The sequence below is a fragment of the Chironomus tepperi genome, unplaced genomic scaffold (assembly GCF_022539635.2).
Source record: "Chironomus tepperi strain 1889 unplaced genomic scaffold, CSIRO-AGI_Ctep_v1 contig_173, whole genome shotgun sequence".
In the NCBI taxonomy this organism is placed as follows: Eukaryota; Metazoa; Arthropoda; class Insecta; order Diptera; family Chironomidae; genus Chironomus; species Chironomus tepperi.
Window position 1 is genome coordinate 91,962 of NW_027226295.1, and position 21,692 is coordinate 113,653.

At 34.3% G+C, this 21,692-nt stretch overlaps 5 protein-coding genes across 5 annotated transcripts; all 5 read right to left on the reverse strand.

Moving 5' to 3' along the window:
* Positions 1-1,301: 1,301 nt before the first annotated feature.
* LOC139089038 (carboxypeptidase B1-like) lies at positions 1,302-3,596 on the reverse strand. Its single transcript, XM_070638462.1, has 3 exons — positions 3,307-3,596; positions 1,420-2,332; positions 1,302-1,358 (listed from the first exon to the last, which is right to left on the reverse strand). Exons 1-3 carry the CDS (start codon positions 3,594-3,596, stop codon positions 1,302-1,304), a joined length of 1,260 nt encoding a protein of 419 aa, XP_070494563.1.
* Positions 3,597-3,776: 180 nt separating this feature from the next.
* Positions 3,777-6,119, reverse strand: LOC139089026 (carboxypeptidase B1-like). Its single transcript, XM_070638447.1, has 3 exons — positions 5,984-6,119; positions 4,932-5,923; positions 3,777-4,074 (listed from the first exon to the last, which is right to left on the reverse strand). The coding sequence occupies exons 1-3, from the start codon at positions 6,052-6,054 to the stop codon at positions 3,890-3,892; spliced, it is 1,248 nt and encodes a 415-aa protein (XP_070494548.1). The 5' UTR covers positions 6,055-6,119; the 3' UTR covers positions 3,777-3,889.
* A 6,349-nt stretch (positions 6,120-12,468) lies between these two features.
* Positions 12,469-14,086, reverse strand: LOC139089025 (carboxypeptidase B-like). The gene is made up of 3 exons (XM_070638446.1): positions 13,990-14,086; positions 13,065-13,797; positions 12,469-12,997 (listed from the first exon to the last, which is right to left on the reverse strand). The coding sequence occupies exons 1-3, from the start codon at positions 14,055-14,057 to the stop codon at positions 12,539-12,541; spliced, it is 1,260 nt and encodes a 419-aa protein (XP_070494547.1). The 5' UTR covers positions 14,058-14,086; the 3' UTR covers positions 12,469-12,538.
* A 960-nt stretch (positions 14,087-15,046) lies between these two features.
* Positions 15,047-18,270, reverse strand: LOC139089027 (carboxypeptidase B-like). Its single transcript, XM_070638448.1, has 4 exons — positions 18,236-18,270; positions 16,424-16,507; positions 15,631-16,363; positions 15,047-15,573 (listed from the first exon to the last, which is right to left on the reverse strand). The coding sequence occupies exons 2-4, from the start codon at positions 16,495-16,497 to the stop codon at positions 15,115-15,117; spliced, it is 1,266 nt and encodes a 421-aa protein (XP_070494549.1). The 5' UTR covers positions 16,498-16,507; positions 18,236-18,270; the 3' UTR covers positions 15,047-15,114.
* A 1,152-nt stretch (positions 18,271-19,422) lies between these two features.
* LOC139089039 (carboxypeptidase B1-like) lies at positions 19,423-21,322 on the reverse strand. The gene is given in 3 exon segments (XM_070638464.1): positions 19,423-20,223; positions 20,226-20,452; positions 21,309-21,322. Coding segments are annotated over 3 exon segments (993 nt in total). The 3' UTR covers positions 19,423-19,471.
* Between the last annotated feature and the right edge of the window lie 370 nt (positions 21,323-21,692).

Genomic DNA, 21,692 nt, shown 5'->3' on the forward strand with positions numbered 1-21,692 from the left:
TGCCACAGGTGCCTGTTTTACAACTCTGCTGTTAAGTTAACAAATTTATCATTTTTTCACTGTTGTTAGATTACTTTGTTTTCTTCAAGTTTCCATATTCCATAATTTCATCTAAAATCGACTTAAAAAATCGACGATAATGATCACGACAAAAAATAACGGTACGGCCATGAATCAAAAGTCTGCAATTTTTACAGCTCTCTCCAAGTGTCAGACACTTCCAAAATTCAGGACTTTAATCTGTACTTATTCATATGAAAATACTGTACCTTTCCTACAAGCACAGTAAGTACAGTAACTGCTGTAATTGTCGCTCAAGTACAGTAAGTACTTACTGTTTAAATATAGTATTGTTACCCTTATTTATTTCATCAAATGCACATTTTTTTAGCTCAGTAAAAAATTTTAAAAACACCCTCGGGCAATACCTACGAAAAGAGTTGGGAAAGAGACCGAGACAATTTTAGTAGATTTCGGGAATTTCAAAAAAATGGTGATAATCCCAGGGTTGTTAAAAACAGAATCTTGTGTGTTTTGAAAATGTGTCACATGGAAAAATGCGTGAATATGTATGGAAAATGTGTGAATTTTCACATATATCCACACATTTTTCCCTGTGCAAACATGAAATATATGACATATGTGTACACATTATGTAAAACACAATATGTTTTAACAACCCTGGATAATCCCGAAAACAAATGCAAAAATAGCCAGCCTACCGTTATCTGTAACAAATTTAATTAAATTAATAAGACTCGCATGGTGAAAATATTGTAAATTTCTGTTTGAATCAATCATTTGTGATTCGTGCAATTTTACATATTGCACATTTGTGTGAAACAAAGCAACAAATGAAAAGTTTTAATAGGAAATGCAATTAACATAAATAAATGTTATCAGTAGGAAATTATGTTAAATATTCCGGAAACTTGATAACATTTACATATGTTTTGTTGGTTTTAGGGAAGTCGCTCCGAGCAGCTCAATTGAGGCTCGGCCACGGAGACTTAGTGGCTGTCATTTGGCATGTAGATGGAGTTGGCTCAGGGGCGTAGGGACCGTTCCTTTAATGCACCTCTCTATAGGCTACGACTCTGGCATGGCTTCCTTTTAATGAGAGCTTTATTGGAGTCTTTAAAGCTCTATAATGAAGCCTTCTTCTTTTGTATTGCTTGGAGTCAGATTTAGACATACTATGCAAAGAGAACTAAAGTCAATACCTATATTACGTTCAATTTTCTTGGTTTTATTGTAGCATTTAAATAGACATTACATGAGATAGAAATTTTTCAAGTTCCTCAGTTTGGATATTTTCTAGCAACTGTTTCCACCATAGCTTGAACGCCGATAATTGACTGTAAAAAAAGACACAAAAAATGATGTTCATCGATACCAAAAATCTACATATTCTCTTACCTCTTTAACAGTATTCTCAATTTCACTTGCAGGCAAATCAAAGCCAAAAAATCCACCGCCTGGAAGTTCCATGCAAATTGCAATTGGAATTTTAGCTGCACCGTATGCATAATCAGTTGAGGCGCCACTGGCAATGTACAATGTGTTTGAAACAGATCCGTATCTATATTTTGTGCCTGTAGCTTGTTCAATTGCATCTGCGCCGGCTTTTGCAACTTCATCCTGATCTTCCCAATTTTCTGGTAAATCTTTGGTATATCCATTTGGATAAATTAGGTAATTGCCATATGAATGGAATGTAAGGAAGAATTTGCATTTATCCTTAATTCTTTCTATGATATCACGACTGGCTATTGTCTCATTTTCCGAGAATGGTTTTACGCCATGATATGTCTCGGCACATGGATTATCGGAGGCACCGGCTGTACTCCATTCAAAGTCATAATTTCTATTAGCATCAACACCACGACAGCTCACAATACTTTGATAACTTCTTGTCTTTCTCCATAATCGGAAGAATCTGAATGTATAGTCATATCCATCAGGATTGACGACTGGCTGAATGACAAAATCCATCAGGTCCAATAACTTTGAAAAATTACTTTTTGAATCCGTCAATTGATCAATCAAATAAAGTGACATCGCTGGTGCTATCCATTCACGTGCATGAATTCCAGCGTCAATAAAAACTGAATTTCTTGACTTTCCATCACCTTTTGTGATTGTTACAGTTTTAATGTTACGACCTTCGAATGTTTTTCCGACATTTTCAACTTTTACATTATCATTGGAACCTTCGAGCTTATTAAGGAATCTTTCAATTTCTTCATAACGATAGTATCGATCGAATCTGAGTTCATCTGATTTTGATTGGGATAGTGTTCGAAATTCTTCAAATTCTTTGTCTATTGCACTGTAAAGAAAGGAAAATTTGGTGATTTATATGCTGCTATATTATTTGGAGCAGAACTCAAATTTTATATGGAGTCGGGATTACAATTTACTTTTCTATAGAAAATCCAAATTTGAGCTCAAATTTGAAGTAAATATATATGCTTTGGGACAGAGTTATCCGAAAATAGCAGCTTGTAGAATAGAAAATTACAATTATTACTAGTTAATGGCAATTTCTTCAAAGCTGACTTTCTAGACGGTAAAAGAGCCCGTACACGTCCAAAGAACTCTTGGAAGGAAGCTGATGGAATTGCAATTGGTATCGAAAATTGGCAAGTGGTAGCCAGCAATAGAGCCAGCTTCAGGCGACTCCTGAGGGAGGTCATGGATCACAACTGATCTGTACGACCAGCGAAGTAAGTAAGTAAGTAAGTAATGGCAACTTAATGGTCAGTTGATGTCTAGTTCTGATGTATCTTTTGCCCGCTCGGCTGTAATTATTCCGTTTACTTATATTTATTGCTATGTGTTGTCCGTGGAACTAGATATACTGTTGCCATCCTTAAGCACAAACTAAGAGAACCAATGAGAGATTCAAACTGGAACAAGCAACGACGATCAATGCCGAATGAAATAAGGACTAATAATTTAAAGCTCAAAAGCAACTCAACAGTTGGAATGTGCGAATGCTTTCAGAATCGGAAGTGTCGATCAACATTGGTGATTGAGCTTCGACACTATAAGTGCAATATTACAGATATGCAGTTGGAAAAATGAAAACTTATTGAAGATCCAATAAATTAAAATTCATTTAATTTTGCACCTGAATTAATAATTTATGCCTGATTTTTATATTAATGCTTAATTCACATCACGTTCGATAAGTATTTTACAGTCCACAAATATAAATTCAATTCTAACTGTACAAAGAAATGACATGTCTTTCTTCTCAAGTCAACACCTCATTCACATCACGAAATGTCCACAACTTACAGCTGAATATTGTCACTTGTAATTTCATAATCCAATTTATTCTGCTTGAAGAAATTTTCCACAAATCTCTGTTCGCTCGGCTTTACGACAACACGAGCGACATCATTGACATTATTATGTAGCGATAGAAAATCCAATTCATGCTTTTCAGCTTCATTTGCCTCAAATTTCTCCAATAATTTCAATTCGTTCTGATTTTTACACTTTATGTCATAAACTTTATATCCATCATAGGCTTTCTTAGACACACAAAGTGCTATTAATGTCAACAATATGAATACCTTTAACATTATTTATTGAGAAAGTCACAAGCGAAATACAAAAGAACTGAATGCTATCACTTTAACGAACAAACAATAACTATTGAAGTATTCTTGGAACATTTCAACTTTTATAATAATCGACACAAGTGTAGAGTTGGCACTAGAATGAGGCAGATAGAAATGGAAAGAGAGAGAAAGAAATGGACATTATTGTGTAAAATACAATCAATTTATTCTTTAAGGCACAATCTTCACACACAAGAACTAAAATTTATATCATCGTATTTTTCAGCACAGCATGAAGTTGTTTAATGAACGGTTCAGATACGTTTGAAACGCTCTTTAATAAACAGAGAGAATTCTCGATATCCAATAAATGTTTCTTTGACTAGGTCATGTATCATGTCTTGTGGATAATCAAATCCCTTAGAACCGCCTCCAGGCAATTCCAATGTGTAAGCAAAATTTGCATTTCCATATGCAATGGCAAAGTCATCCGATGCGCCTGAAATGAAATATGAAAAGTCGTAAATTTTAATGAATTAAAAAAAGGCGTGATTCTTAAAGTAAAATGTAAAAGAATGAAGATAGGCACAGACATGATTAAAAAGCGGCAAGCACTGAATTGTTGATTATGTAAGTTTGTAAAATTTAGAATAAGAAACGTTGTGGAAGTTCTTAATGGAATGTTCAATTTGAATGTTCAAACGATGCATTAGCAATGTAAGCTTCATTAAGACAGGTCTTCAAGTCTGAATTTTTAGGTAGCAAGATATCACGAGTGCTGCCAAAGAACTCATGGAAAGAAGCTTTCGATCCAGAAGCTATTGTACTAAGAACCGAGAATTGGCAAGCGGTAGCCGTTGATGAATCCAGATTTTATGACATCCATGGGTGTATTCAGGGTCAAGATTCATCAAGACTAGAGCTAAGCTGAGATCTGGATCAGAATTGCAAAACAGGTGTCTGTGACATGTCAAAACCGTACAAATTCTTGGTAATTTATTTGGTTTTTCTTAGAAAACCATACAAATTATCAATAATTTTTACGGTTTTTGCCTGTTACAGGCACCTGTTTTGCAATCCAGATTCTGGATTAAAAACTATGAACTCTTATATTTATATGCATGAAGACGAGCATCAACATAAAGATAGAATTAAGCATCAAGGAAATAGGAAAACATTTGAGATTTCTAAAAGGCACAAGGAACAGAGATCGAAAAACAGAGGCACAGAGAAGGTAGAACAAAGGCACAGAGGTTTGCCTAAACCCAGTATGACTCTTGACTGCAGACACAATTTCCTACGCCATATGTCATTCAAGATTCAGCACCAAAAAGCTTAAAATGCAGACAAACTTACCACTTGCAATGTAAAGAACATCAGCAGAATTTCCAACTGTATAATTCCTTCCAGTAGCTGCAAAAATTGCATTTGCATATCTTTCGCCCAGCTCTTGATGTTCTTTGTGATTTTTTATGTATACATCCATAGCAAATCCTAATGGCCAAAGCACGTATCCACCATGAGTATGTGTACTTAAATAAAGTCTCAGATTAGTTTTAAAGCTTTTCATATATTTGGCAAGAGCTGCAGTTTCAGGTTCAGAAAGGGCATATGGACCAGGATGATTATTTCCTTGACAGCTACCTGGTCTATATCTCCACATGTATGGATAATTTCTATTTAAATCAATGCCTGTACATGTATAATTGACATAATGACGATTTTTACGCCATAAACGATCTTCAGTAAATGAATATTGATAGCCATCAGGATTAACGACAGGCACAAAGACATAATCGACATTATCAAGTAAATCATTATAAATTGTAGAATTTTCAACAAGTTGATGAAGGAAATAAAAGGCTGACTGTATTCCTGCCCATTCTCTTGCATGTGTACCAGCATCAACGAAAATTATTGGATTTAATCCAAATTGTTCATTCTTTGAGACACGAACGCCATAAATGTTCTTATCTTCATATGACTTTCCAATTACATCCAATTCTACCAAATTTGGGTAGTTTGTAGCCAGACGATTAAAAATTTCCTCCATTTCTGGATAACTCCAGTAGTAATTAAAATTTGGAAGACCATTTGCTAATCTCAAGCTTCTTTTTGTTATCTTATCGCTCTTCAAGACTGTCTCGACATTTTCAATTCCAATACTGTATCGAATCTCATTCATGTTGAGGAAGTTCAAGAAATTTGACTCAATTTCAGGCGAAACCATTATACGAAATGCTTGATCAACACGTCCATATGACCAGAAATCAATGCCAGCCGTAAATTCCCAATTCATAACAAAAGGAATTTGCTCTTTTGTTGGTGACACATCATAGACTTTATAGCTATTAATAAATTAAAATTATTCATTCATTATTTACTATAATTAAAATTTATTGAATTACCCATTGTAATCTTTTGCGGCTGTCAGTACGGCTACTGAATAAATAATGAAACTGATAAGAAATCGTTTCATTTTGTCTGAAATTCCTGCTTCAAACTCGACTCACTGAACTCTTTAAGGCCACTAAGTAATTTGCTATATTTTTTACACATCAAGTGTGACTTAATTGATTGATATGATGCATTTGTATTGCTTATTAAAATTGATAAGATTATGTCATTATCATCTAACACAGTGATGGGCAACCTGTGTGTCGCGACACACTAATGTGCCAAAAATGTTTGAAATGTCATGAGCCGTATGCTGTGTGGGTTTTTGGTCAAGATGTGCCGCGAAAAATGAAAGGTTGCCCAAAACTGAATCTATCATGAAAGTGTTCTGGATGTGCTGATTAAGCTAAGGAAAATTGAGTGTCGATTAATAATTTTTTGATTAATGAAATTTCGCAAATTTTTTAGGTATTAAGTCAGAGTTACTTCGTCCTACATGGATTGCATGTGTTGAAATGACGCTAGAGTCCTTAATATCCCGAACTGGCAGAAGGTTTCGAAGGATAGAGCTGTCTTCAGACATTCCCGACGGCGGCAATGGGCCCTCGTGCGCCCCAGCCAAGGAAGTATGCAAGTACTTCGTCCTGGAGCCGGATTTTTGATCGATTAACCAACGTTTGGTTTTCAGGTACTTCGCTGTATTAACGTTAAAATTAGACAATGAAGTCCCAAAAGCATTAGACTGAAAAATATCAAAATTGAAAATATAGCGCTCTGACAGAGAGAATGGAGAAAGAGATAGGTTAGTTGTTAAGATTTGGTCTCAAACTGTTAATTTCTACAATTTTTATTTCAACATATTTTGAAAATTTGAAAAAAAAATCTGCATAAAATTGTCCAATTTAATAATCATGTTCTTTAAAACTAGGACGGCCATCTGCTGAATTTTTGCTGATGTATCCCTACAAAGCCTCATTAAGGTTCATAAGCCAATTTGTGTCTAATTTGAATTCTGCGGTTAATTACATTCAAACATTTATATAATTAGGTTTATATATAATTATTTTAATATAATTTTATCAGCAAAATTCATGCTGTCGTCTACTGGATGTTGTTGTTTTGAACTTGATCCTCAAATCGTATTGGAACTTTTCCGATTGTAACTGGAAGTCTAACTTTTTTATTTGTATGAAATACACTATCAATTTCAGCAACAATTTGAATTACGTATGTAATAGAAACAACCGTACAAAACTTATCATTGGATGTCGATAGATTTGGTACAACTAACTCAATTGGAATTATTGTTGAATTTTTTGCTAAACATCCATGTGTTCGTCCTTCACAAACGATACTTTCTTTTGTTTTTATTTTAGGATTTTCTTCTTTTGGGAAAACAAGAGTAAGAATTCGAATAAATTTAACGACTGTTTGACGGATGTCCACAGTGCTTTCATTTTTATATTCAACTGTAACTGGAATCCGCTGATTTATAGAAAATCCAGTATAAGGAATTGACACAATCATGTCCAATATTTCATCCTTTTTAAAGAAGAAAGAAAAAATCTTTTGCTTTACAATTTTTAAGGGAAGCTTAAGTTCTGGATAAAGATTAAGGTCATCATGTCGAGTAACAATAAATTCAATTTTTTTACTCATTTTATTCGGATCGTCCACAACAGCTTCAACTCGATATGCAATTGTTCCACTGTAGCTGTCAAATATCCAACCTGACTCCTCTAATGAATATGGAATATTATCAGGAAGTTTAAAGGCATATTCACATTTATAAACTCCTGGATCTAATATAAATTTAGGTCCATTTTCTTCACCAAGTACAGTCATTTTGAAATCAATTAAAGGCTCTTTGCCTGTATAGATAGCTAAAAATATTTGTTAAAATTGTGGAAAGTCATGTAAAAACTAAAACATCTTACTTGTACTGTGGCAGCCACTTGATGACCAATTAGCAATAGCTTCACCAAAAATATGAATGTAAAATTCTAAAAGAGTAGTATTTTAAAATCATGTATGCAGCACAATCCTTAAAGTAAATTATGCAGTTATCGCATTATTATTCTTACCCCTCATCCGTTTTGGTGTCTGTACTATCAATTCCGCATTTCCTTAAAATAAAACAAATTATTTTTTTTTTTCATAATTTATTTATATATTTTTATTCCGAACCTCTCAAAGTATCACCAGGAGAGAATACGAGTACGCCATTCACATTTGGCTCAAGATTTATTCTTATTTCAGCCATTTAAACCTGCAACTTGCCTGTAACTCAATTCAATTCAGGATAATAATTTTAGTAAATTGTTTCACTATGAATTCCTAAATAATATTAAATAAATACTTGGATATTACGAAGTTTATTGTATTTTATGATCTGAAATCTGAATTTCACCATACATGTAATATAGTCTTTAGTTCCTTCTTAATTTTCATAAATCAAAAACATTTAAAAATAGCATAAAAGGATCGTTCGTTTATTACATAACGTCTAAAATTGGATTTTTGAAACAAACCGACATCCTCTCACATAAAACCTTTTAGCTATTCAGATCTATTGAGATCCAGAGCTGCGCTAGGGCGATTCGCAGCTAATGATTGTTTAACGAGTGAGGGTGCGTCAGACTATTGCACTCAATAGACCTACAGTTTATAGTGGGATCAGAACCATTCTTTTGATAACGCTATTATCAGCTTATTGTCTCTAGCCTACAAAGGGAGGCTGTTAGCCGCGTTTCCACTACATATGATTTGAAAAAGGACACGTAAAAAAATTGTTGGAATAATTATTCCCGAAGTACTTAACCATTCCGACACCGAGTCACTTCGACTCACATGCCTTACTTTATTTTGTGTTAAGTAATATATGAACAACCCCATTCATGCGTATTGTCAAAAAGACGACAACTCGTTATCAATCAACGTCAATCAATACAATAAATAAATTGATAGATTTTAGTGAATCTTTTATTAAGGGCAGTGGTGGGCAACATTTGTTTTTCGCAACACATTTTTGTGGTAAGCCTTGACCGAAACTGCAAATAGCATACGGTTCATTCGCAGTACAATATTGTGCCGATGCACAAATGTTGCCCACAACTGATTTACGTTGACCAATTGTTATATTTTTGAAGCAAAACTGCTGCATTATTTTCCCAAGCTGCTCTGGGTGTTAAAAAATCGATATAAAAATCCCAAAATTCCTTACCCCTGTTTCTGTGTCCTCTAACAAACAAAGAGCATACTCTGAGTATACACACTTTTGTGAGTATGCTCATATGGATGAAAAAAGCATGCTCATTAATGTGAGTATGCTCTTTGAATGTTAGGGGTCATAAAAAGAAATAAATGTAAATTTTATTAATAATAATCTTTATTTCGGATTATAAGTGAAAAGTAGACTTGATGCGGTACAAAACTCGAGTTGACTACAAGCTCTTAATTTATATTGTAATAATCAAATTATTTCATATGCTTACAATTGAATCAACGAACAACGTTCAAGGTTTCGTCAAATGATGGAGCTGTAAAATAAGATTCTATTACAATCTAATACATTATTCTAAATAAGTCAACTTACGAGAATCGTTATTGTAAGCTATTCCTCTCGGCCGATGAGTATCGCTACTGCGAACTTGATCATTCGTTCTTATTGGGACATTTCCGATCGTAATTGGAAGTCTAATTTTTTTATTAAGATGACATCCACTTTTTACATCAGCTACAACTTCAATCAGATAAGTTATGGAAACAACCATACAAAACTTATCGTTGGATTTGAAAACTTTTGGTACAACTAGTTCCGTTTTGATTGTTTTTGAACTATTTGCTAAAACTCCAACTGTTGATTCACTGGATATAACCATTTCTTTTCTCTTTTTTTTAAGGATTTCCTTCTCGTGGTAAAACTAGAGTCAGAACTTGAATAAATCTAATGTCTGTATGATGAATATCAACAGTACTTTCATTCTTATATTCAATTGTAATTGGAATGCGTTGATTGACAGTAAATCCAGAATAAGGAATCGATACAGACATACGCAATATTTCGTCCTTTTTAAAGAAGAAGGAAAAAATTTTGTTCTGAACACTTTTTAAAGGAAGCTTAAGTTCTGGATATAGATTCAAATCATCTTCACGAATAACAGTAAATCCAACTCTATCACTATAAATATTTAACCAAGACTTAACCAGAACAGCTTCAACATGATAATTAATGGTTCCACTTTTGGAACTAAATACACCACCTGATATAACCAATGAATATGGAATGTTATCAGGAAGTTTAAAGGCATAATGACATTTATAAACTCCTGGTTCTAATATAAATTTGGGTCCTTTATGTTTACCAAGTACAGTAAATTTAAAATCAAGTAATGGTTCTGTGCCTGTATAGTGAGCTAGAAAATAAAAATTGTTTGCAATTGTTACAAAATTTTGAAATTTGAAAGCCATTTACTTGTGGTGTTACAGCTCCGTGATGACCAATTTGCAATTGCTTCTCCAAAAATGTGAATATAGAGTTCTAAAAACAGAAATCAATATTTGAGAATTACATGGAAGTGCCTAATATATTAGGCTGATTAAAAATGACTTATTATTTAGCCATTGAAGTAATATATGAAAGCAGAGTTGTCACTTAAGAGTCAAGATATTCAGCTTAAATTAGCCAAGTGAAAAATCCATAGATAATATTTAGCTAACTACGGTAGCCGCCGGCACATGCGTCACTAAATGAATGAATTAATTTCCAAATTAATTAGAAATTTATTCAAATAAATACAATAATTAATATATTAGTATGATTATCTTAATTCTATACTTGCTTGTGAAGTATAATTTCATAGAAAAATAATAAAAATGAATTTTTTACCCTTTTTTGATACTTTTTGAGAGCTTTAAAGGCTCCGCAATGTAATCCATAAATACTACACCAAATTTACCGCTATAATTTGACAATCATATTTTTGAAATGTTTTTCTTAATTTACGTTGCTCGGGTTTCTGAATTAAAATTTTGCTCAATATTTTAAATTCCTAACTAACTAGTTAATGCTCAGCAATTATCAGCATTGATTGATTCACTTTACCTCTTATTTTTTGGGCTCACGGATTATCAACTCTGTACTTCCTAAAATATTCAATAAAATGTTCAAAATTATTTTGTATAATTCCTTAAATTTAATTTGATTAAATACCTTTTATAGTATCACCAGGAAAGAATGTACAAGTACCATCCACATTTGGATCAAGATTTAATTTAATTTCTGCCATTTGAGTCCGGTGTGTTTGAGAATATTTGAGGAACTAATTTAAATACTGATATTGTATTCTCTAAATTCCTCAATTCTCTCTCAATTGGCATAAACATAATACATTTTAGTTAATAAACAATTTCAAGCGGACTAACTCAGAACAATTGTAACAAATGAGAGCTCTAGAAAGATAAATAAGAGATATTTCGATTTAAACCTGGATCTGGATCTGGATCCAATTCGGTTTGAAATTTTATATTAAATGATGAAATCTTTAGATGCGGATTTAAAGGAAGCAGTTTTTCAAAATCTCGATTTTCAGCTATGTAAACTTATATTTATCGAAAAATTCAACAATTGGTTCGTTAGACAAGGATGCTCATGGTATGCTTACACAATTGAGTCTGTTAGCGTGGATGTTTAGGTATAAAACAGTGTTTCTTGCAAGTTTTGAATTCTCGATCTCGACAAAACTTGGGACGATACATTGAAGTCTTAGTTTTTAGAACAGCTCCATAAACCATAAGACACAGTTTATTAAGCATTTGATGCATTTTGATATTGCATATACCTAGAATTATTAGATATTGCCAGTGGTGTGCAATTTTTGTGATTGAATTTAGGCTTTTATAATTTCTTTGTCTAGATCAGTAATTAAATTTTTGGAAATGCCATGTGTGGTTTCGGTAAATTCGAGGTCTGGCATCAATACGTGCCGCGAAAAATAAAAGGATTTCCACTACTTTTTTGACAAAACACCATAGTAAGTTGTATTTTCCAAAAAAGGAACGTTTCGACCCCCACACCCACTTCCTTCCTTGCTTCCTGATATTTAGAAGTCCCTGATACCATATGACCCTGATGCTTAGATGTGCCATGGTACGAAAAAGGATGTCTATCACTAGTTTAAATTATTCACATAAAAAGGTTATTCAATTAAAATCATAACCTAAGGCATATAAAGTATGTTGAGATGTTTTCATTCCAAAATGATAAGTGAAATTGTAAAGTCTTTAACTCGCATGATAAGGTACCGACAGATAAGACTGTTAATAGTAAATTAAATGTTCATTCATATTAATACTCGAGACATAAGATAGCAAAAGCTCATAAATGTTTAATACTTGTTTATTGATTGAGAGTATAAAGTCGAGAAACTGATGATTAAGTATGTTGACTGGAAATAAGCGGTAATGTTTTATGTCTAACTATGTAGATAACTACTAATTATTTAATAATATTCAAAATATCAACATTTTATTAATTTATTCCTTAAAACTATTTATCACAAAGCATTTTATCCGAATCTAGTTCCAATGTAATGTCCATATGCTCGATAGCCAATAAAAGTTTCTTCTGCTAATGCAAGAATTCTATCCTCTGGATATCTAAAGTCAAATCCATCAGTCAACTCAAGTGTATAAGTGATTGAAGCACCATGAACAGCAAGCATATGATCATCAACAGCACCATTAATATTACCGAAATATTCCAAACTGTTTACAACATAATAATCCTTTCCAGTTACAGCAAGAATTGAATCTCTCCAGATGTTTCCAACACGTAAAAGTTCATCCCAATTTTCAATTCTTCCTGGTGCATCACTGTAGCCCCATGGGAACAATACTAAGTCACCAAATGAGTGAACACTCAAGTACATCTTGACTTGTCCTGCATATCGTTCAACGACATGATGAAGTTGGAAATCTTCGGGTTCGGAAAATGCAAATGGTCCTGGATAGGTTTGACTGCCACACTAAATGGAAGTGATTAGAATTGCATTAGAAATGGATCAGGTTCTCATAAAAATAGACATAACTTACAGGTTGTGTTAATGTTGCAGCTCTCCATGAAAATGCAAAGTTTCTATTTAAATCAACTCCTGTGCATGTTGCTGTGACATTTCTGCGATTTTGACGCCATAATCTGTTTGTGCTTCTTGTAAATTCATATCCATCAGGATTTTGCATTGGGATAATCAACCAGTCAACGCGTGATAATAATTCAGCACTTGTAACTGGATCTTCAACTAATTTATGGATCAAGTACAATGTTGTTGGTGGACATGCCCATTCTCTAGCATGCATGCCAGTTTCCATAGCAATAATTGGTTTTTGTCCAAAAACTGGATTAGTGGAAATTTTAACAGCATAAATTGGACGTCCTTCTGGTGAAAATGCAAGATTTTCAACATGAATAAGATTTGGGAAGCGGCTGTTCAAGCCAAGAAGGTATGACTGCATTTCTTCAAAACTCCAGTAAACGCTAAAGTCAGCTTGTCCATCAACTGTAAATGCCGATTTTCGTTTTCTCGTCTCTGCCATTTGTTCGCGTTCCTTTTCGATTTCAACTCCGTAGTCTTCAATGATCACATTATGAAGGATGTTGTTGATTCTGAGGAATGTCTCAAATTCTTGTTGCTGCTCTGGTGCGATCAAAACGATTGATGCACGGCCAGCACTCTTTCTTTTGAAGAAGTCGACGCCAGGAGCACCTTCCCAGGCAACAAGACCATCATATTGATCAACATTTGGAACTACTTCGTAAAGTTTGTGGCTGTGAATTTTGAAATTGGGAGTTTATCATTTTATCTCAAAAATACCTTTTAACTCAGTGGTGAGCACACTTTGATGGAAAGCCACGACCAAAAACGTGCCATGGCAGGCAATTTCATGGCATTTCCATAGACATTTGGGGTACACTAGTGTACACACAGGCTGCCCACCACTGTCATAACTCATAACTTACTTCTTAAAACTTTCATAGCCATTGGCAGCCATAAAAAGTGAAACTAAAACAACCAAAATAACTTTCATGTTCACTTTTTTCCTTACAGCACAACAACTAAGAATGAACTGAGCCGGCAAAAAAGGTTTGCCTTATATTTAATTAGCGGTTTGTTTTTCAAAATGATTTCAATGATTAATGAGCTTTTTGGAGATTAGGAATGTACTTGAGATAAAATAGTCCCGAGTGACACAAATGGAAATGACTGTCTTAAAGTTCTGCTATGGGTACACAATACCATTTGGCTTTCAAATGGAGGTGGCAGCCATTTAGTGGCAACAAATGTGTGCAGACAATTTAAATTACAAGTGACAGAAGTGGCAACAATCTGAGAACACAAACTATGTCATATGATTTGTCCGTCACTTAGTATTGGAAATTGACAAACGGAAGTCTTCAACAGAGCCATTTTAAGGCGGTATCCCAGAAAGGCCAAAAATCACAATTCATCAGTAAAGCCATCGAAATGAGTAAAGTAAGTAAATAAATCCCGAGCAGCAAAACGCGACAAACTTCATTTTCGTCGTGATGGGACGTGATAAGAAAACATAGCGGTTCCCTTGCAAACACATTGTGCTGTTCGAGAAAGTGTCTATCGAAGAGTCTGAAAGTCATTTGTGTCACTCGGGAATAAAGCAATAATTTTAAAAAAATGACAGTCTATAAGCATGTCTGGAAAAGTCTTTGAATACAGAAATAAAATTCAATAATTCACAATTAATGAAGGACATTTTGAAGGTGATTCGGCAAAGTTTACTTTAAACTTTCATTCCTTCATAAACATTGTGCAAGTCATTTTAAAACAAATATATAGGATGTCAGAATTAAGAGACTTAAACAGTATTTTGGAGCTTATCAGTGAAATTAAAAATCAAAACAATTTTTATTAGTGGTTTGAATCATAGCTTAATAAAATTCCGATAGCACACAAAATTCATTTAAGAATTTAAGTCGAACCAGATCAATCGATAATGAACGGAAGAGGGCATATACCAAATTTAGTTAAGAACATTTAAGCTATTTTTAATTAATTTTTTTATTTATCATTCGTTGTATGAGTATCAAGATCTACAGTAATAAAGGAATTTAACCATAAGTCTCTCCAATGTATAAAGCCATTGCGCGATATCCATGGAATGTCTCAAATGCTAAAGCTTCAATTCTTTCTTCTGGATATTGGAATTGGAAACCACTTGTTAATTCGAGGGTATACACATATGGTACTCCATAAGTTCCAGCCATATGATCATCAACGGCACCAAATGCATTACCAAGAACATCAGCAACATTACCTACTTGATAGCTTCTACCGCCATTAGCTAAAATAGCATTTCTCCATAAATTTCCAAGTGTTTGATGTTCAGCATGAGTTTCAATCCATCCTGGTGATCCTGAATATCCCCATGGCCATAAGACCATATCACCGAATGTATGGACACTAAGGTATAGCTTCATATTATGTGCATATCTACTCATAAGATGATCCAAGTGGAATGATTCTGGTTCCGATAATGGTGATGGTCCTGGATATGTTTGACTGCCGCACTATTATGAAATAGGTTGATTACTTAAATGAAGATTTAGAATAATTTTGTTACTTACTGGCTGAGTCAAAGTAGCTTGTCTCCAACTATATCGATTATTTCTATTCAAATCAACACCAACGCATGTTGCTGTGACATTTCTACGATTCAAACGCCATAATCTATTAGAATTTCTTGAGAATTCATATCCATCAGGATTTTGCATTGGAACAATCAACCAGTCAACGCGTGCCAATAATTCTGTTCGTGTGCTTGGATTCTCAATCAATCGATTGAGCAAGTACAAAACTGTTGGTGGTGATGCCCACTCGCGAGCATGCATACCAGATTCCATACCGATAATTGGTTTCTGTCCAAAAACTGGTCCACTTGATACTTTCATGGCATAGATTCTACGACCTTCTGGTGACCATGTCATTGTCTCTAATGTGACAAATTGTGGATAAGTCGTAGCCAAGAATGTACAGTAAGTTTCAATTTCAGCTGCTGACCAGAAGACGGAGAAATCTGGTGTTACTCTTGGAACTGATGTAGCACGCTTTTGTCTAGACTTTCTCATGCTTCTTCTTTCCTCCTCAATTGGTCCTTCCATGTCTTCAATTGCAACTTCATATGGAATTTCATGAGCCTTAAGGAACTCCTCAAAATAGGCAATTTTTTCTGGTGAAATCATGACTCGTGACATACGACCAGGGGTATATAATCTCCAAAAATCGATACCTTCCTCATATTGCAACATCGAAAGTTCCTCATGTTGCACTTTATTTGGAACTACATCGTAAACTTTATAGCTGTTTAAAATTAATAATCATTATTGACAGTAATCGACAATAATAAAGCAATTTACTTACCCCTTGTAAGTTTCGTAGCCATAAAGACCACCGAGAAGAGCAATAAAGGCCAGAAAACTGAGGCAATGTCTCATTTTTCTCTTCCTACTTTATAAAAAAATCGAAAATGAACTGAATCTTGCCGACAACAATTCACGACATTTTATACACATTTACAGACAGTCTTATTTGTATGATGATAAAAATACCGTTTGATTTTGACAAGTTTGAACAGTTACACGTATGTGTATATATTTAAATCTTTCTCACATCAACAATTCTTTCTTATTATGGTCCGAGCGATGCACACGTGTTGGACGGAAATATTATTTATGGTGTTGGGATATATTTGGGTTAAATTGGTGCACAAGTGACAAATAATTAGGATTAAGGATTGTTATGGTGCCCTAGTAAGAGGTTTAATCAGGGAGAAGAGGGTGGAAGGGTTGCCCCCCTTATCCTCCTTTTTGAACAAAGTTTCTCAATATTTAGTAGATAAACTTTTGATTTCCATAAAAAAAAAGTTTCAAAACCAAACCGAAGCCCGCTTTTGACTCTAGTCCAGTGGTGCGCAACCTTTTATTTTTTGGGGCACTCATAGATAGTAAGCCTCAATCGAAGCCTAACAAGGCATATAGTTCATGGCATTTCAAAGAAATGATGACGTCACATTAGTGTGCCGCGGCACATAGGTGGTCATCCACTGTTCTAGACCTACTTTAAACCCACTGTACATGGATTATACAACATGAAAGCCTTTCATTATTAAAATCCTTACCAGAGTGTGGCTTTCTCTAAAACGACCGTTAATTTTTTCAAAAAAATATCGTTAATATTCAAATTTTTTTTGACTGTTACTTTTATTTTTCTTCGTAACGGTAATTTGTATTTTAAAATAAATTGAGTTCGAAATGTTCGAATTTTTCGACAATCTAATGTCGACAGTCTAAACTCGAATTTGAGACGCCCACACTCTGATCCTTACTACATATTCCACACAATGTCACTCGGCTAACCAATCGACATCCTCAAAAACATACATGCACCGCTCGGCACTGTTCCACAAAAATCAATTTTTATTTATTTATACAAAATACCCGCGAGCATTAATTCACTTTTATTGATGATTTAATTGATTAATTACTCATTGTTGAGTGGTGGTTTAAGTTTATAAGTGGCTCATTGAAACTGAAAATTACACGAACGTAAAATCCAATGAAATGGTGATAAGCGACAATGAAAGATTGCCTGATTAGGTGCACCAATTATCAGACAAAGTTCGAATAAAATACATTTTTGGGTTTTTTGTTGATTTTTATAATCTGACGTAGTGCCTTAATGTTGGAATTTTCACTTTTGTGTTATTCTATTGTTTTTAATGCCTTAATTTGTGAATTAAAGATGAACGAAATTTTAGTCGATGACTTATGGACGAAGAGAAAAGAAATGTGAATGGAATAATGAGGCGCTTTGTATTTATCATGCGTACGCACTTCAAATGAGTGAGTAATTCTGGTTATTGTGCTTTTAAGTGCTGTTAACATGTTTTTCGATTATATTGGATTATATCATGATTTACTTTGGGCATTGCTTTTGCATGTTCGGAACTAGAATTTGTATTGTTAATGTATGATCATGTGAATTGTTGTCTTAACAAGAATGCAATCAGGGGCGTAGCAAGAGGTCCCTATGAATTGCAATTGGACTACGAATGAAACAGGCTCACAACTGGCTACGCCTCTGATTATAACTAAAAAATTCAAATTTCTAAAACTACTTTTTAAAAAATGACCAAATAAGCCGGTGTCATCTTCTCAATTTTCATATACTTACTCAACAATATTAACAGAGAACTGTCTGGTCGAGTGTCTCACAACAAACTAGATCGGTTTTTCCATTGATTCGTTTGAGTTTATAGAATAATTATCACCATAAAACTTTCCATTTCTATTAACTGAGATGATCTCGATCTTATTGAGAATGTATGTTCTCCGCCCGAGTAAAAGAGGTTGTGGTTGGTCGATCTTATGTCTGGTAATAAACTTGATATTTGTGGAACTTACCATGATATGTCAAGTATATTCCTAGACAAATCAATTAATACAGTTTACATGAAATTGTAGCACTTGTATTCAAGACTTGCAAACTGTATGCGCATACTTGCATGCAATTGACGCACCCTTATTAATTCGCTAATCGTACAGACCAATTGCGATCCATGACCTACCAGTAACAGGCAAAGAAACCATTTTTAGGTACTAAAGTGGTATTTCTGTTCCATTATGGCATGCTTTATACCTGTTGGGGTCCCTTAGACTTTTTTCAAAGCTGGCTTTCGTCTGACTCATACTGATTCCAACTTGATTGGCCGTCAAACCAAATACTGCTACAAAGAGTTGGTGTCGTAAATGTGATGGAAACACAAACCTGTTTCACCGCGCTTGGATGGAATCCACAAGGAAAGAGACGCCCTGGTGCTCCAAAAGCAACTTAGTGTAGAACAGTAATGCTGGAATGTCAATTAGATGTCAAAACAGAGAATCTGTACAAGCTTTGTGATGTGGCCAGTTACAGAATCAGATGGGAGGCCTTTTGTAATAACCTAGGCTCCAAGTCGGAGCTTCCTTAAGTCTCTTTAAAAACAACTATACATAAGATCGACTAAGTGCAGCCTATTCCACTCGGGCCGGTAACCATGAACTTCAATTTAATATCTGAACTACATTTGAGCTGTTGCAAAATTGCAACAAATTCTGCTTAAAATGGAAATACACTTAACTAGTGAATAACTTGCAATACTTACCACATACATAACTAATTGTACATGCATAATACAAAGAAAATCACATCTTATCAAGTTCATAACAATCCAAAAGAGTTTATTTAATGAAATATTTTCAAAACAAACTAGATAGCAGGTAGTCAGTCCAAAGGAATTTTTAATATCAAAATTTTCTACAATCATTCACAAAATTTTACTGACCACAGACAACATTATTATAGGTAGTCATTCCAAATTAATTAATTTCAATCACATCAAATGAAAATATGTTTATGAAGTTCCAATTTTCAATTGTATTTCTGTCCGACAGCTTCAATCATTGCAAAAATTCCAATGGCACTCTCCTTGACGGTATCATCAATTTTACTGGCAGGCATATCAAAGCCATTTTGACCACCGCCGGGTAATTCCATTGTAATTGAAATTGGAACATTGAAAATAGCAAACATGTAATCGTCACTTCCACCAGCTGCGGCATATAAAACATTTGTTGAACTACCAACTGTGTATGTTGTACCAGTTGCATTTTTGATTGCTGATGCTCCAATTTGTGCAATATAATCAAGATCTTTCCAGGTATCTGGTAGCTTTGATGTATAACCCCATGGATATAGCATATAATTTCCATATGAATGAAGAGTTAAATAAAATTTACAGGTATCTTTGATTTCATCAACAGCATCACGCAGTGCCTGTGTCTCTTTTTCAGAAAATGCTTTACTGCCTCGATAAGTTTCCATGCATGGAATTGGCGATGCACCAACCTCACCCCAATGAAAATCAAAATTTCTATTACCATCCGTTCCAATACATCCCGGAATATTTTTACTTCTCGTTTTTCTCCACAGTCGTTCCTTTTTGTGTGTATATTGATATCCATCGGGATTTACGACTGGATTAACAATAATATCGAGATAATTTAGGATTCTTGCTGTCGATTCGTCATTCAAAAGTTGTTGAACGATATAAAGTGCAGTTGCAGGTGCAATCCATTCACGTGCATGAATGCCAGCATCAATGAAAATTGAATTTTTCTTTTAATTCCATCACCATTAGTAATTTTTATTACTTTTATATCACGTCCCTCGTATGATTTTCCAATGACTTTTACCTCAACATTTTTATGTGATGATGCAGTCTGTCGAGATACTTTATTTATCTCATCATGTTCATAATATCGATCAAAGCTGATATCATCAGAATTCATGCTTCTTCCCCATTGCATGCTTTTCATTTTTAATTGATATTGACGCTCTTCATTTAATACGCTGGGAATAAAAAAATATTGGAAATAAAATGAGAATGACGTCAAATTTAGTAAAAATGCAGTATGTTATGGAATGGGAGGTACTTTTTAGTTCTTAGATGAATTGGCATTGCTAAGGGAAGATGGAAAAGTGACTTGAAGGGAAGATGAAAAGAAACTTGTCACGAAAGTAGATGTGCAGGTAGAACTTCCGGGTTCAAATCCCACCATCAGGTTAGTTAATTGTCGGAAGTAAAGTTCCTTTGGCTTCTTAAGTTAAGCAGTTTGATTGGAGTTTGATGACAAAAACCAAGAATTAGGCAACATGAGATGTAATAATTCAAGGGTCAGAAACTCCAATGTACAGTATTGTACTTTTGGATTGTCTGACCCTTGGTAAGAACTGGCTATGAATGAAGTAGGAAGGATGATACAGTACTGTAAGTTACTGAAAAATTGGAATCAAACAATGATAACTGACCCTAAGATCTAAATAGAAGATGATCAGAGTTCGCAGGACTCCAATTTGGAGGAGCGCCTCCGCAAAAAAGTGAAGTCGGACTCCCTGAAGTCCGGACTTTTTGGACTAATGGAGTCCGAACTCCCAAAGTCCTGCCAATTCTGAAGAGAGGTTTAGAAAGAGGTTTAAAGTAGCTCAGACTAGTTTCCCCAGAATTGGTTTTGATACCAAGTAGTCTAACCACACTAGTGGAACAGCATAAAAGTACATTAAACACCATGTCATACCCAGTGCCTTAAAAATCAACTATATAAGCTAAACAGAGGATGAAAATCCTTTCCAAATTCAATCCTCAATAGACATCACTTGTGTATAGACCCCAAAAAAATCAATTCCAAATAAAATTCATTGCACTTACTCTTCTAAATCCATTATTGATACACTGTATTGGATATTTCTATTTGTGAGAGATTTTTCAAACCAATTCTGCTGTTCTGGCTTAACCATGACAGTTGACACACTTCCCACGGTGCTTTGTAGTGCCCAAAAATCGAAACTGTCGTCATCACCGGTCTCAGTTAATGATTTCAGATAATTTATATCGCTTTGTGTCCCTGATGTGACTGTGTACACTTTGTAGCTTTAAAGTAAATTTTTTGAGAATTTTAAGCTTGACTTTTAATTGAAAAACTTTTGGTATTGAATAGTTTTTATTAAAAATCAAAAATAGCGTTAATTAAAAACTTTTTTTTTCAATTTACATACCCTATCATATGTCCGATACGAGTCACAAAAAGCGATG

What these genes read in the sequence shown, in the direction of transcription:
- LOC139089038 (XM_070638462.1), bottom strand. Translation starts at nt 3,596, where the DNA reads ATGTTAAAGGTATTCATATTGTTGACATTAATAGCACTTTGTGTGTCT. An exon ending in ACAAGTGACAATATTCAGCT is followed by an intron (nt 2,333 to 3,306) that starts GTAAGTTGTGGA and finishes CTTTCTTTACAG; the next exon opens with TGCAATAGACAAAGAATTTG. An exon ending in TTGAGAATACTGTTAAAGAG is followed by an intron (nt 1,359 to 1,419) that starts GTAAGAGAATAT and finishes CTTTTTTTACAG; the next exon opens with TCAATTATCGGCGTTCAAGC.
- LOC139089027 (XM_070638448.1), bottom strand. Translation starts at nt 16,497, where the DNA reads ATGAGACATTGCCTCAGTTTTCTGGCCTTTATTGCTCTTCTCGGTGGT. An exon ending in GGCTACGAAACTTACAAGGG is followed by an intron (nt 16,364 to 16,423) that starts GTAAGTAAATTG and finishes AATTTTAAACAG; the next exon opens with CTATAAAGTTTACGATGTAG. An exon ending in AAGCTACTTTGACTCAGCCA is followed by an intron (nt 15,574 to 15,630) that starts GTAAGTAACAAA and finishes ATTTCATAATAG; the next exon opens with TGCGGCAGTCAAACATATCC.
- LOC139089025 (XM_070638446.1), bottom strand. Translation starts at nt 14,057, where the DNA reads ATGAAAGTTATTTTGGTTGTTTTAGTTTCACTTTTTATGGCTGCCAAT. An exon ending in GGCTATGAAAGTTTTAAGAA is followed by an intron (nt 13,798 to 13,989) that starts GTAAGTTATGAG and finishes CAAAATTCACAG; the next exon opens with CCACAAACTTTACGAAGTAG. An exon ending in CTGCAACATTAACACAACCT is followed by an intron (nt 12,998 to 13,064) that starts GTAAGTTATGTC and finishes ACTTCCATTTAG; the next exon opens with TGTGGCAGTCAAACCTATCC.
- LOC139089026 (XM_070638447.1), bottom strand. Translation starts at nt 6,054, where the DNA reads ATGAAACGATTTCTTATCAGTTTCATTATTTATTCAGTAGCCGTACTG. An exon ending in GCCGCAAAAGATTACAATGG is followed by an intron (nt 5,924 to 5,983) that starts GTAATTCAATAA and finishes ATTTATTAATAG; the next exon opens with CTATAAAGTCTATGATGTGT. An exon ending in TGTTCTTTACATTGCAAGTG is followed by an intron (nt 4,075 to 4,931) that starts GTAAGTTTGTCT and finishes ATTTCATTTCAG; the next exon opens with GCGCATCGGATGACTTTGCC.